Consider the following 12,989-nt stretch of genomic DNA (forward strand, 5'->3'; position numbering starts at 1 on the left):
TTCTACCATTGTGCTGGCAGGTTTCCCCCTTCACACTCACATACCGCCCCCTTGTGTTGAAACAGAAATGGTGCATGAAGCTAAAAACAATATTTTGACTCTTCTGACACTGAGAGAGGATTATCTTTGATTCTATCACATTGTTTCCCACATGGAGAATATAAAACATTAAAAAGATCTATCTATATTTATTTTAAAAACACACCCTGATGGAATTTGTGCTTAGAAGATCGTCCTTATAGTTTGGGACAAAACCAAGAGGAACCAGAACATATGTGCGGATTGGCCTCTTTTAACCTGCATCCTGTTTGTTACATTCAAATATAGAAGTAAACGGATATATATACAAGAATCTCCCATGTCCCTGTAGGTATCAGACAGCTGGATGGTCAACAGATCTTAAAGAGGATTAGTGGGAATAAGGCTGTGGCTTCCTGGCACGCATGATACCATCTAGGAAAGGGAACCGTCATCGAGGTAACTTTCTGAAAACAGACGTACTTTCTTTTAAAAAGGGAGATATCAGTGTGTAAAATGTCGGAGCAGTTTATTCTTAATAAATGCATACATGCTGATTACAAACAATAACAATGGTATCAAGGATCTCCATTGTGTGAATGTGTCCCAGTCACTTGTCTATTTCCATCTCTCCTCAGACAAATAGCTGCTCGTCTTTCCCCGAGTGGCTGCGTCTCAGCTTCAGACCGGACAGGATCTTCTGGGCCGGTGCGGACAGGTTGTGCCCAGTAGGAAATGTCTTTGGTGGGTGACAGAGAGCCTGACTCTGTCCAGCGCTCTGTCTGTTTTTGGTCAGATTTGGGTTCAGAGCAGCTTGACACCCGGCCGCTGCCTCCTCCTGACAGGCCCCCTGTGTTGCACTTGATGATGTCACAGGCCCAGGCAATGCAAATGTTGAATCCAGTCCCAACATGTACTGCACAACCTCACGGGGGCTCAGTGGAACATCCATTTTACTCTGAGGGTCGGTGTGGAGGGGCTGGTGAGTGTTCTCAAAGTGGACGTCTAACCTTTGGGGGAGTCTCTGTGCCGCGGGCTCTGGAGAGGAGCTGCGGCTGCTGTCGGCACTCCCTGGATTTGCCCTCACAGGTTCTGCAGGCTGTCTGGCTGCACTACCTGGGTTGGAGAGCCGGATTCCTGGGTTTTGGTGCCGGTGATACTTCACAGGCTGTCTCGTGAAGCGATAGCGTGGTTGTGTCTCCAAACAAGAGTCTTGTACTCCCACCGGCTCACCCTGATGATCAGTCGACCCCCCTCTCATAGCCAGGACTGGGGAGGATGAGGGAGAACAGGTGGGTGATTCATGAGAGCAGTGGAAACACAGGTTACTGATTTTGTATATTGTAAGCAAACACAATGCCTAAATTTCATGATTAAATGGAGTTCTTCTTGAAGGCTGAGAATGATTCATATATTGATTGATTTATACATTTGAAGATGCATACATTTGGAGCCACAAAGAAGAAAACGTTTTAGAGCCAGCAATAGTAAAGCCAGCGAAGAAGAGATGAAGCCCAAGAGGGCAGCAAAAATAAAAATGTCCTTTTCTTTGTATGTTTGTCGTCAAAATTGAACCATGACTCAGAGGTAACACCACAGTTTCACCATCTGAGAGTGAGACTACTACAATATCAACATAGTTAAAATAAATATAAATCAATAAAATCCCTAGCAAGCAGCTTAACAATCTGATTCACATCTAGTTGATATAGTTTGACGGATTAATGCAAGTAGAGGGCTTCAGTGAAAAAAAATGGAAGGAAGTGTCATTTCTAAAAATAGTTGGAGGAAGCATAAAAAAAGGAACTGCAACAGACCCCTGATGCTCTTTGCTTCACAGTATCTGCTGCTCAGGAACATATCGAGTAACTTTAAACTAGAACCAACCATCCGTTTGTGAGAAATAAAGGTTTACGACTTAGAAGATGTACAAAAGATATCGTCAAGATTTAAACTTCTCCTCAAGCTGCACGGGTACAAGCCAGTGTACAACAAATGATAAATCCATGATATACCCACGACATCAACACTAAGGATTCAATTCTATCTAGAGTAACCGCTCTACATCCCGCCTACCTGCGCTCTCATTGGCTTGAGGGCTGAGCTGGTCCACTGCCTCATTGGACGAAGACTTGTCAGATATATAACCCTCGCTTGACTCTCTCTTGATTGTTCGACTCTGTTGGAGTGACACAAATTTGATTGGTCATTTGTGGCCTATGTTTACAGACCGCATCTACACCCCATACCACATCTAAACCTTATACTACAGTGTGTAATACTGCTTATCAAGGGGAAATGACATGAACAGCTATTTTAGGATGAATCAGGCCCTTTTATATCACTTGTAAACAACAGCAAACCTTATTTAGGACATGTCAAATGGTCAGATTATGTAGTTCCTATCATCAACATCTCAGAGGGGGAAGTATGTTTACTTTTGTGCCTCTATTTGATCCAGTGCAGCCTCTGTAAATTGTTTTTGTAAATAAGCAATAGGAGTGAAATATACTAAAGCTTGAAAAAAGGTCATGCAGGTCAGAGTTCAGGCAGGAGGAGAAGTAGAAATGCAGCAGCTGTCCAGCGTGTTAATCCTGCTGCGGGTGCTAATGCTCTTAAAACAACAAGTAAATGAATCAGGAGAAGTAGCTCAAGTGCAAACGCCATCTATCCCATGTGCATGCGAGGCAACTGCTCTTGAATTCTGCGGCCAAATAAAGGCCACTGCAATGTCCTGAAGGATTTCTGACTGCAGTACTTACGTCTAGTGAGCGTGGGCGCTCTCTGGAGGAGTTTTCATGTGCAGGGCCGGTGTAAACGTCCCCATCCAGGGGGCAGGAAGCCCTGGGTGGGGTTACTGGGAGAGGTGCAGTGGGGACTGGTGGAGGCGGCGTACCGGCTCTCCGCTGAAGGCCAAAAAATGTGTCATGGTGTGTGATGAGGAACTCCACAAGCGCAGCCTGGTAGCTGGTCTCCAGCAGGGCAACCATTGACATGTCCGTGGACACAAGAGGGCGCAATAACGTTGGCCCAAACACAATACCCAAGTTGCAGGGGGACATCTTGTTCTCGCAGCACTCTGAGACTCTGTGAAGACAGGGAGCGGACGTTCAAGGACATCTCAAGGGAAGTTCAGGCCTTTTCTCTTATCTCTTGTATTAATTACAGTTTTGTGTGTGTACATGCTCACCTTTGTAGGTGAGACATCAAATGCTGCAAGACGCTGTAGCAGTATAGAGGAAGTCTCTGTAGAAGCCTCTGCAGGTTGTTACTGACGTCCATTATCTCATTAGTGTCTGGCTTTGTCTCCCGTTCACCCAGGTGCAGGAGGGTCTTCCCCACAGTGATGAAGTCGTTGTACAGGTCAAAGGTGATTAACGGCTCCGGGAGCTGGAAGAGATAATATCGAGAATCTTTTCAGATCTGAAATCCACACCAACAATCAGCCTGTTGAATTCTATACAGCTAAGTTATTTCTGTACCTCCTTCAAGAAGTGCTTGAGGATGGATGTGATGTCGTGAGGTGAGATGTCAGAGAGGTCCACCTGCTCCTTATGGGTCTCAAAGGCCTGACAGAGCTTCTGGACTCGAGGCTTGGACCCACTCACCCGATACACCCCCTGGAAGAGAAAAGGAGAAAACGGTAACCAAGTCGCATTTTACACTCGACAGCATCCACACTTTGGTCGCCGTGGTGTCTGGTGAACAATACCTGGACGGAGAGAGCCCGGCTCTCGATCTCAGACGTGCAGCGCAGCACCACGAAGGGCACCTCGTCCGGCCTGTCACGCGGCAGCAGAGAGAGGTCCACGCCGAACACGGTGCCTCTCCTGTTCTCGCACTCCAGCTGACACACCTCCAAGCACTTCCTGTGCAAAGCCACGCCGCACTGAGGGTGCAGTGACAGGAGAGATGACAATGAATCACATCGCTCCTCACATCATTTCAGGACATCATCTCTGGCATTTGGCCTCTTACCTCCTCACAATCGACACCACTGACAACAATGTAGGTGTCACACTGTTTGCATTTCACCATCTTGCTCTTCATCTTCCTGAGTCGGTGTGTCAGTGCCGCTCGGGAGGGCACGCGCACTTTGAATAGCTGACCATCAAGGCACTCTATGGGGGGAGAGAGAGAGAGAGAGAGAGAGGAGTGAAGCGTGCAGTTTGATTCCCATAGTGTGGTTCTGTAAGTTGAGAAGTATTACATATATTAGAGAAAGGCCAGTAACAAACCTGATTCTAATGCCACATCGCGCTCATCCAGGTCGTCCGATGATAAAGTTAAGGTGGATGACACTTTAGGTAACCTCCTGTTACTGTGAGCTGTGCATTCCCATATAAAGAAGAGACACAAAAATGAGAAAATATAAAAAAATGTTATCCATTGCCCAGGTTTTAATATGCAGGTGATTGAAAGTTGTGGAAACCGGAGTGGAGCTCACCAGGGCTGGAGAGAGATTCCAAACTGCCGCCAAAACTCTCACTGTCGCTGTACCCTGCTTTCCCTGAGGTACACCACAACACACAAGGAAACGCACATTAAATCTAAACAGAGAATATTTCTGTTAATATTGTCACATGTATACAAAAATGAGGAGTCCTTACTGCCATCGCTGGCTCTTCTGTAAGGACTATCATCCGTCATAGGAGAGGAGTCCTGCTGAGAGCTGAGAGGGTAGCTGGTTTTTCGTTTGTTCCTTTCAAGTAAAAAAAAAAACACATCCATATTTTTTAATGAATCAAGTTTCAGTAGAAATACATAATCTAATTTGAACTGACGGACATTTAAACATCGAAGTGAATAAGAATCGGTGAACAGGTGATCATCATACCCTTTGCACTGAGGAACATATTCCTGGAAGGCGAAGACTTGGAGCGGTTGATCCGGACGACGCTTGCTGAGGACGTAGAGCAGGTACGGCTCTCCGGGCTCCAGGGCCCGGCAGGTCACCTCCAGGTTGTGGTAGCCGAGAGGAACGGCCTCCGTCTGCTGCCGCTGGTAATAAAACATGTTGACGGTGGCCTGATGCAGAGTGGGGATAGGGAGACAGAGAAGATGTTGATGTAGATGGGAAATGTGTTTACATTTACTTGCACAGAGGAGGTTGTTTTCATTTGTTTGTTTGTTTGTTAGTTAGCAGGATTACGCAAAAAATACTGGACAGATTTACTTCAAAACTTAGTGGAAGGATGCAGAATGGAACAGGATTGTCGCAAATCCAAATCAAGGGGCGGATTCAGGAATTACAACATTGTGAGTTGGGGCGTTTTTACAGATTTTCATTGATTTCACAGAGAATATTCCATTGAGTGTTTGAGCTTAGGTGCATGTGTTTATATATGGAGATTGATTTGGTAACTAAAATACAGTCATTCCTACCATACATCCTCTTCTTATATACCACATATATATTGATCTGGCAGAGGGCCAAATGTGTCGTTTCCGCGTTTTCACACCAACCTCCTTGAGCACGTTGTCCCCCTGACAGATGAGCTTGCGCATGTGAGAAATAATTTTCTCTTTGACCTTCACCAACTCCTCCTGGTGGATCCTGGCGTCGCTCACACACTGTCTGTACAGCAGCTCTGCCTCCTGCACCTGGAGGAGACAGGGGGGAAACCAGTGAGGTGCTGCACAGCCACGAACAGGTATCACTGCTCTTAACCTGTGTTGTGAAACATCATGGATACGCTATGAGAGAACCTGTGATACACAACACTACAGGCTGTCCTGTACTTCTGCATTTTGACAGGTTGATGCGGTGCATTAAGGGGAAACTCACCTTGGTCTTGGCGTCATCTTTGGACTTCCTCCTCTTGTCCAGGGTTTTGAATCCTGCGGTGTCGTCCAAAGCTTTAGCAGTGACAGCTTTAGCCTTTTCCAGCTCGTCGCAACGTTGGAAGTACTGCTGCCGAGCCTTTTTAAAAGCTGTCACTGCCTCGTTCTGAGACACACACACACACACACACACACACACACACACACACACACACACACACAAATACATATCAGTTTGTCATAATGAGCAATCGGTATTTTCCTGGAGGTTGACATTTTGCTGTAGAGGTTTGTTCAGACATCCAGTCACTGGAACGGGACACTCACCATCCTCCTCTGTTCTCTGGCCCACTGCTCCTTAAACTCTCTGCGCCACTTGTCGATCTCATTCTTCTTGGCAGCCATGGCCTTTGGGACGGGGACATGAGACACAGATATTGGATGAAACACAGTCACAGCTGCACACTTGCCTCTTTTGTACGAGCGTGTTGTGGATTTTAAGTACTTGGTAACAGCGGTTGTGCAGCAGGTCAGAGGTTTTTCTCGAGGACAAACTGTTCTTGACGTCTTGCTCCAGGGCCATGGTGTAGATGTACTGCAGAGGCATCATTTCCTACACAGGCGAGAGCAGCTTTAGACAGTGTTTACATGGTAAATATACACATTGAGATAATCACTACAACAACTACTTTGGAATTACACATCCAGTGAAGAAAGTCGTACCTGCTGTGTCACGTTGGCTTTCGCTCCCTCGGCTGTCTTTATCACATTTTTTGCAAATTCTTGTTCTGTCAAAAGAAATCCTTGTTTAGTTTTACTTAAACTTAAATTATTCACAGGATATTCATTCTCACAGTAGTGACTGAAACCACAATGCAGCTTATGGCTATTTCTGAGCAAATTGATGCTATCTACGGCCTCATTGTCCATTCAGATGACCCTGTCATTGGCTGAAAAGCTTATTAAACCTCTCAGAGGTAAAACAACACTCATCTGTGGCTCCGCTCTATTTGCATTTTGACCACGTCAGTGGAAGTGATTTGCTAAAAACAGCCTTAGCCTGCATTATTTGGTCAGATACTTGAACTACCAAGAACTGTACAGGAAGTGAATGCTTTTATTTTCAGTTGAAACTGGGACATTCTCACAATAACCTTATTTTTAGAGCACTTTTCGACACAAAGTACAAAGTGCTGCACAAGAAGAAAAACAAAGGGTTAAAACACAAAGTTATTACAACAATAATATGATCACAAGATAATTTTGGCCTTACTTCCAGATTACAGATCATGACCTCATTCTAGCACTCTGACAGTGGTCGAACTGCTCTTTAGAAATGGAAACACTTCTGTTGCTGTTTGGTGTCACTCAGTGTCGTTCTACTCTGTTTAATCCACAGCAGTTTGGGGTTGAGCTCCGCCCAGCGTCACTCATCTGTTGCTGTTGCCTAACACTGCTCCTGACACAGCAGAGCTGGAAACCTTCCTCTTTATTTGAATCACTGCCAAAAATACTTGCACACCCGGCTTCCCAGTCTGGACACTGGTCACCTGTGCAGGCTGATACCAGGGCTGATAATCAGTGTCTATACTCTCCAAAGACACCCCATCTTCTTTATTACCCTCCCAGAGACGGCTAATCTGTCCTCTAATCCCTCCTCTGTGTGTGTGTGTGTGTGTGCAGAGTGCAGGTCACTGGGGTGACTGAACCACCCACAGACATCCTCACTGCGTCATATATTCCAGAACAGCCAAGTTATGGCATGTTGTAACACGGTGCTTCAACCACACCAGACAACTCTCAAACACACCTGTGGGATTTCGTCTGTTCTTCTTTTATTGACTGGCAATCTGCTCTCCTGAGGCCTGATGGATTACATATATGTATATTGCTTTTCTAGAATCGTGTGCGTGAATCGTCACCATGTCTCTGCCTCTTGTTACAGTTCAGAATTTAACAAGAGGCAGTTCTAATGTAATGTGTGTACAGGACTTTAAACCTGTTTTTGAATAGTGCTAAATAAAGCATGTTTGGACTTGTAAATGGGCATGTCCTACATATAACACTTCTGCACTCATTCATCCCAGTCAGGTAACATCATCTTGCTAAAGGACACAAAAAGAAAAAACTGAACCGTTGACCCTCTGATTTGTGGACGACATGCTCTACTTCCTGTGCCACAGTTGTAGCATGTTACACCACCATTTCCTTTCTCCAGCCGCCTGCGTGCACTTACCCAAGCTGATTCTCTTCTCCATCCAGGCCAGCAGGTCCTTGGCGTAGCGGCACCACATTTTGGCGTACTGCAGCGCCGTCTCCACGCCTTCCCCACAGCGGCAGAGGGCCAGGTCGGCTTCCTGGGCTGAGAGGGAGTACATCAGCATCACTGCAGGCTCCACGCTCCTGGAGCTGTACCCAGGGATCACACACCGTCGACGGGGCAACTCCCCAACTCGGCTGCTGTTCTCAAATAGCCCCTAGTCTCAAAGAAACATCTATCCTCTGACAACCCCCAAAGGTCCCCAGACTTTACCAGAGCAGATGAAGGTACTCGAGAAGTTTACACAAACCCAAAACAGGAAACAATGACTGCATATGATAAGTCATTCTGCTCCCCAGAATAAAGGTCCTGTGGTTTCCAGTAAGTTTCAGGACCATGCACTCTTCTCTTGCATGAAAACTGCAACAGTTTGTCAAAGAAATCTCTTTTTATCTGCCCTCAATCTCCCGCATGACCCAAATGAGGATGTGCCCAAACAGAGGAGAGGTTGTATGGTCGGCATCGGCTAGGTAACTTCCCTCCTCACACCTCTTCCTCTCTGTGCCTGGCCACTCCCTCGCACACCTGTTCACCTCTAGCTGAATCCGTGCGGTGAGAGCATCAGCGACCTGCCATGTTCACAGCTGTGGTGATGCTGACAGGGTGTTGATACGACAACCACTCTCCGCCCTTCCCCCTGTGACTCACACCAACACGGGCCCGGGTGATGTTCGATTGACCACGAGCGACAGTCACATGGTCCCTGGAGCTGACTGTGCACTACTCTCTAATTTGTCTCAATCCCCTTTTTCCAACTAGATTTCGCAAATAGATATTTTCGTTAAAATCGATTACAACGCGACTTGAGTTCGTCCTGTAGCCAACGGTTGAAGCCCGGATGCCCTTTGAGAACTTTCACTTCTTCAAATGGACCATGGGGCAGTTCAGAGGTTCCATCTCAGCTCAGAAAACAGGGCAACAACAGCTTCACTCCCAAGCTCTTCAACTCAGACATGCAGATTTGATTCTGGTCTCTCCCCTTCACACAGGTGCCAAAATCCAAACAGGGCTCTTTCTTCTCCCCTTGCTCTCAAGCAAAACAAATCCACAAGAAAGAACCTGCAACTCCAAAAAACAAAGAATGGATTCGTGGCCAGACTGTGTGACCTTTTCCTCTCCCCGTGTTTCGTTTAAGCCTCCGGTGACTTTTATGAACCGGCAGCCTCCGAGCCGAATCTGTGCTGCCTCATGGCGACACGGCTTCCAGCGCTTGGATTGGGGGATTATCCTGGTCAGGTCCAGATTGCGGAGTGACAGGCCTTAAAGGAGCATTGAGCGAGGTTTACCCTCCTGGTGTGTGACTGAGCAGAGGGGGTGGGGTGGGGTGGGGAGGGGGGGAGCTGGTATCCAAACTCAGCCAATGAGAAGCATGAAACCAAATTGCCAAAGAGCACTTCCTAGGAATGTGCGATGTGAAATTCAACTCTACCAGTATGCAAAAGTCACCCGTCTCCCTACGGAGTGATATAAGGAAATGCAGTTTAAGGGCTTGAGGTTCAACAAGTGCAGACTGAATTTAAAAAAAGACCCATTAACAGACTGAAATAAGAGGAGTGTGTGTGCTGCAAGAACCAGTGAACAACTGGTCAGCTGCTGTAAACTACCTCTGTCATTATTGATCTCTTACTGTGGTTTGGGTCCCACTGAAATTGGAGTAACATGAACACGCCCAGTCTTTCACTCCATCTCCCTGTTTTACCTCCCTCAGCCTACGTAGTACCGACACCCCCTCTTTCTTCGGGCCCCTCTGCCCCCCCCCCCCCCCCCCCCTTGTGTCTAAGGTAAAAGCTGAGAGCAGCTGCCTCCTGCTTTAATCCTCTCCCTTTATCCTAATCTCGTTACAGCCGCTCAATTACAACTCGTGGCTAATTATAAGAAAACAAGCAAAGTTTGAAGAAGATGCTCTATTAGGAGACGCACGCTGACTCCGGTAACCGCATGTCGTCACTGAGGATCTGCTGGGATGTCAGTCAAAGCTTTGTTGACTTAAACAGGTGAGATTTTATTCACTACAAGCCTAGCATAACTGGAAAGTACACAGTGACACACAGGAGATGCTCCAATCACCTTTACACGCTCTCTCTCTCACTCTCACACACAAACACACAAATTATACCTGACGGGTTTCCATCTGGCTCACCGGCTTCAGAGCGTATCTGAGGACAAAACGCATCTTCACTCTGGTGAGAAGAAAAGAAAGACAGATGTAGTTCCTAACTCGCCAAACAATATTCTTTGAGCAAGTTTCCAAAAAACCATCATCTGTGACAAACAACAACATAAGCAACAGATGTGAGTATTTCGTGTGTGTATTGATCCCTTACAGACGCGTCATGTTGGTCTATGAGCTCTGTGCAGTCTGTGGTGATGGATTCTGGGATGGACAGTGAGTCGATGTCCTCCAGGTAATCCTCCGCTGTTCTGAACACAGAAAGGATGGATTGAATTGGCAGAGAGTCAAGTACAGTCTAGTATATACACAAAAATCACAAAAATCTCACAAAATCTTCTGGACTAACTGACAAACGTATCAGTTTCATCCTGCGTGGTTTCCTATGATCAGCAGAGCTTACAGCATCTTTGACTGACACCTCAGGATTCAGCAGTTGAGCTCAAAAGAAGCACTCAAACATTCTACTCAAGTAAAAGTACAAATAAATAGACAAAAACGTACTCTGGCAAAAGTTTGAGTTTTTGCTTAAAATATATTTTTAATAAGTAACTATGATTTTTAATTAAAAAATGTTTCCCTAATTCAACAGTTCACTACATCATTAGAGTCCATGCGACGGTGACAGGTTTCTCCACCACTGATGCTGCTGCTCTCAGTGAAGGAGGAAGGGACTTATGTTACAGTTTTATTATGTAGCACAGTAAAGAACAGATATCTCCTGATATATATAGTGGTGAAAAAGTGGCTGATAAGATATCTACTTAAGTACAGTAACAGAGTGAATGAACCATATTGGCATTGCACCATTGGTATTAAAAACTAGCTATTTGAATACTTACGAAGAGACCAAAGATAAATCGAGATTATCAAAGTCTCGGAAGATCTCGCTGTATCGCTTGGTTTCAGATTTACGATGCAGCTTTTTCACATCTGCAATGAGAAACGGAAAAAAAGCTAAGATACATAAATATTAACACAATGGTTTTAGAATTTAAAGTATGTCATCACCAGATCACACATAACCTACATGCTGACAAAAGGCCAAGACCTTTATGATGTTTTTTTGTTTTTTTTAATGTCACAAGTCAAACTGACCCTGATGTGGTAGGTAGTGATGATTAAAGCAGCTCTGATGTGATTACTGACGATTGACTGCATAAATGCCAAGTGTACAACACACTAATACACTTTAGTAACAGATTTAAATATAGAAAAAGCATTAAGAGAGAAACAATTGTATTAAAAATATGATAAATAAAGAAATCAAACTCAACTTCCTGTACTGAAATCATGTCTGGTATCATTTCCTTTACATTTCTGAGGAAGAAATAGCTATTTGACTGAATGCGAAATTAAATATGAGGAACACCTCGATGACACCACCTCAACCTATTGTTATCCCAGTATTTAACTGCTGGTTCATCGCCGCATTTACAACAGCTGCAACACATGTCAAAAAGCAATCTCACTCTCTTTCAGAGACCTCTCCGTTTCACTCAACCACATCCTGTTCGCAATCGGTGTCACGAACCATCATGAAAAAAGTCCCTGTTTTTCACAACAGCAAGAATGAGAATTGAGAATTTGACAAAAGCTGCTATGAAGACAAATTCTACTTCAGGGCCCTTGGCTGTTTTTGTTGTTTGCTCTATGGCTGCAATACTTTTAATGGCTGCAAACAATTTTCCATTCGTGAAATATAAGTCACGCTTTTCGGTGAAGACTGAAGCTGCATTTCCTGTTGAATAGAAATACAGAAGTCACGCAAAAAAGACAGAACAAGAATGTGTCAAAACGGAGAACGAGTTCAGGAAGTTCACTGATCCCCCGACGGCGAGGATGCACTCGGCACCACAAACCTCCTGACTGACACAAAAGAAACACACAGTACATGTATGGGGGAGCACACGCAATACCCACGTCAAAGGTCACCGAGCAAATTCACAATCAGTGCACGGCAAGAAACTGTTCGGGAGGGATTTTGAAAGCAAATAAACCGTAGGACAGGATATAAAAGCATTTAAATGAAGTGGCAAACAACACTTCCTCACATTGTTGGTGCTCACCTGGGGCTTGGGATGACTCCTGGCTCGACACTTGCTCTTCTTCCATCTCTGATCTATTCAGCACAACTGCAAAGAGGCCTAACAACGCCACTCGCACATCATCTACACCCCCGAGGTCTCACTACACAACGGGAGGAGGCAGGAAATGTGTCCTGCAGTGCATACATGCACCGACACACTTATGGTAAATCATTACCATGCCGCTCTGAGCCTGCTGCCGTTGGTGCTCTCACACTGATCTTCCTCTGACAGACTGGAGGTTGGCCCATATCTTCACCAGCATGGGAAGAGGAAGTGTACGCATCTGTAGACCCCGCCCACGCTGTGACTTCACGCACAGTGAGAAGGTGCCACACTTGTTTTCTTCAGATGGTGTCTCAGTGAAAACGTTTCCTGATCTCGTTTGTGGCGGGTAGCGTCAAAGAGGAAGCATTTTGAAAGTTGTGTGGTTTAACACACTGCAGATATTGGTGTCATAAGACGGCTGATTCTTAACATCAGAATACATTGTTTTGCAAAGACTTAAAATATAGTCTGAACTTATTTGTTGATTTCTTATCGCCCCACATACTTTTTGGGAACATATCATACTGCTCATATAAACTGCTTCTACAAAGTGCCTCGTGTA

The 12,989-nt window shown here is 45.3% G+C and overlaps 1 protein-coding gene across 1 annotated transcript; it reads right to left on the bottom strand.

Annotated features, from left to right (window-relative positions):
• Nucleotides 1-530: 530 nt before the first annotated feature.
• Nucleotides 531-12,655, bottom strand: gmip (GEM interacting protein). The gene is made up of 21 exons (XM_053443313.1): nucleotides 12,362-12,655; nucleotides 11,135-11,225; nucleotides 10,447-10,543; nucleotides 10,239-10,302; nucleotides 8,039-8,164; nucleotides 6,526-6,590; nucleotides 6,308-6,415; nucleotides 6,130-6,210; nucleotides 5,807-5,968; nucleotides 5,485-5,622; nucleotides 4,856-5,046; nucleotides 4,629-4,720; nucleotides 4,466-4,528; nucleotides 4,257-4,346; nucleotides 3,997-4,139; nucleotides 3,731-3,907; nucleotides 3,501-3,638; nucleotides 3,209-3,408; nucleotides 2,781-3,105; nucleotides 2,095-2,197; nucleotides 531-1,287 (listed from the first exon to the last, which is right to left on the bottom strand). Exons 1-21 carry the CDS (start codon nucleotides 12,405-12,407, stop codon nucleotides 653-655), a joined length of 3,135 nt encoding a protein of 1,044 aa, XP_053299288.1. The 5' UTR covers nucleotides 12,408-12,655; the 3' UTR covers nucleotides 531-652.
• Between the last annotated feature and the right edge of the window lie 334 nt (nucleotides 12,656-12,989).

This window comes from Pleuronectes platessa, chromosome 16 (genome assembly GCF_947347685.1).
Source record: "Pleuronectes platessa chromosome 16, fPlePla1.1, whole genome shotgun sequence".
Classification (NCBI taxonomy): Eukaryota; Metazoa; Chordata; class Actinopteri; order Pleuronectiformes; family Pleuronectidae; genus Pleuronectes; species Pleuronectes platessa.

Bases quoted from the DNA above. Each gene is read 5' to 3' on its own strand.
- gmip (XM_053443313.1), bottom strand. From the start codon at position 12,407: ATGGAAGAAGAGCAAGTGTCGAGCCAGGAGTCATCCCAAGCCCCAG. The intron at 6,591-8,038 runs GTAAGTGCACGC...TTCTTTTGACAG, and splicing joins GGAGAAGAGAATCAGCTTGG to AACAAGAATTTGCAAAAAAT. The intron at 3,639-3,730 runs GTATTGTTCACC...TTTCTCTTCCAG, and splicing joins GCCGGGCTCTCTCCGTCCAG to GGGGTGTATCGGGTGAGTGG.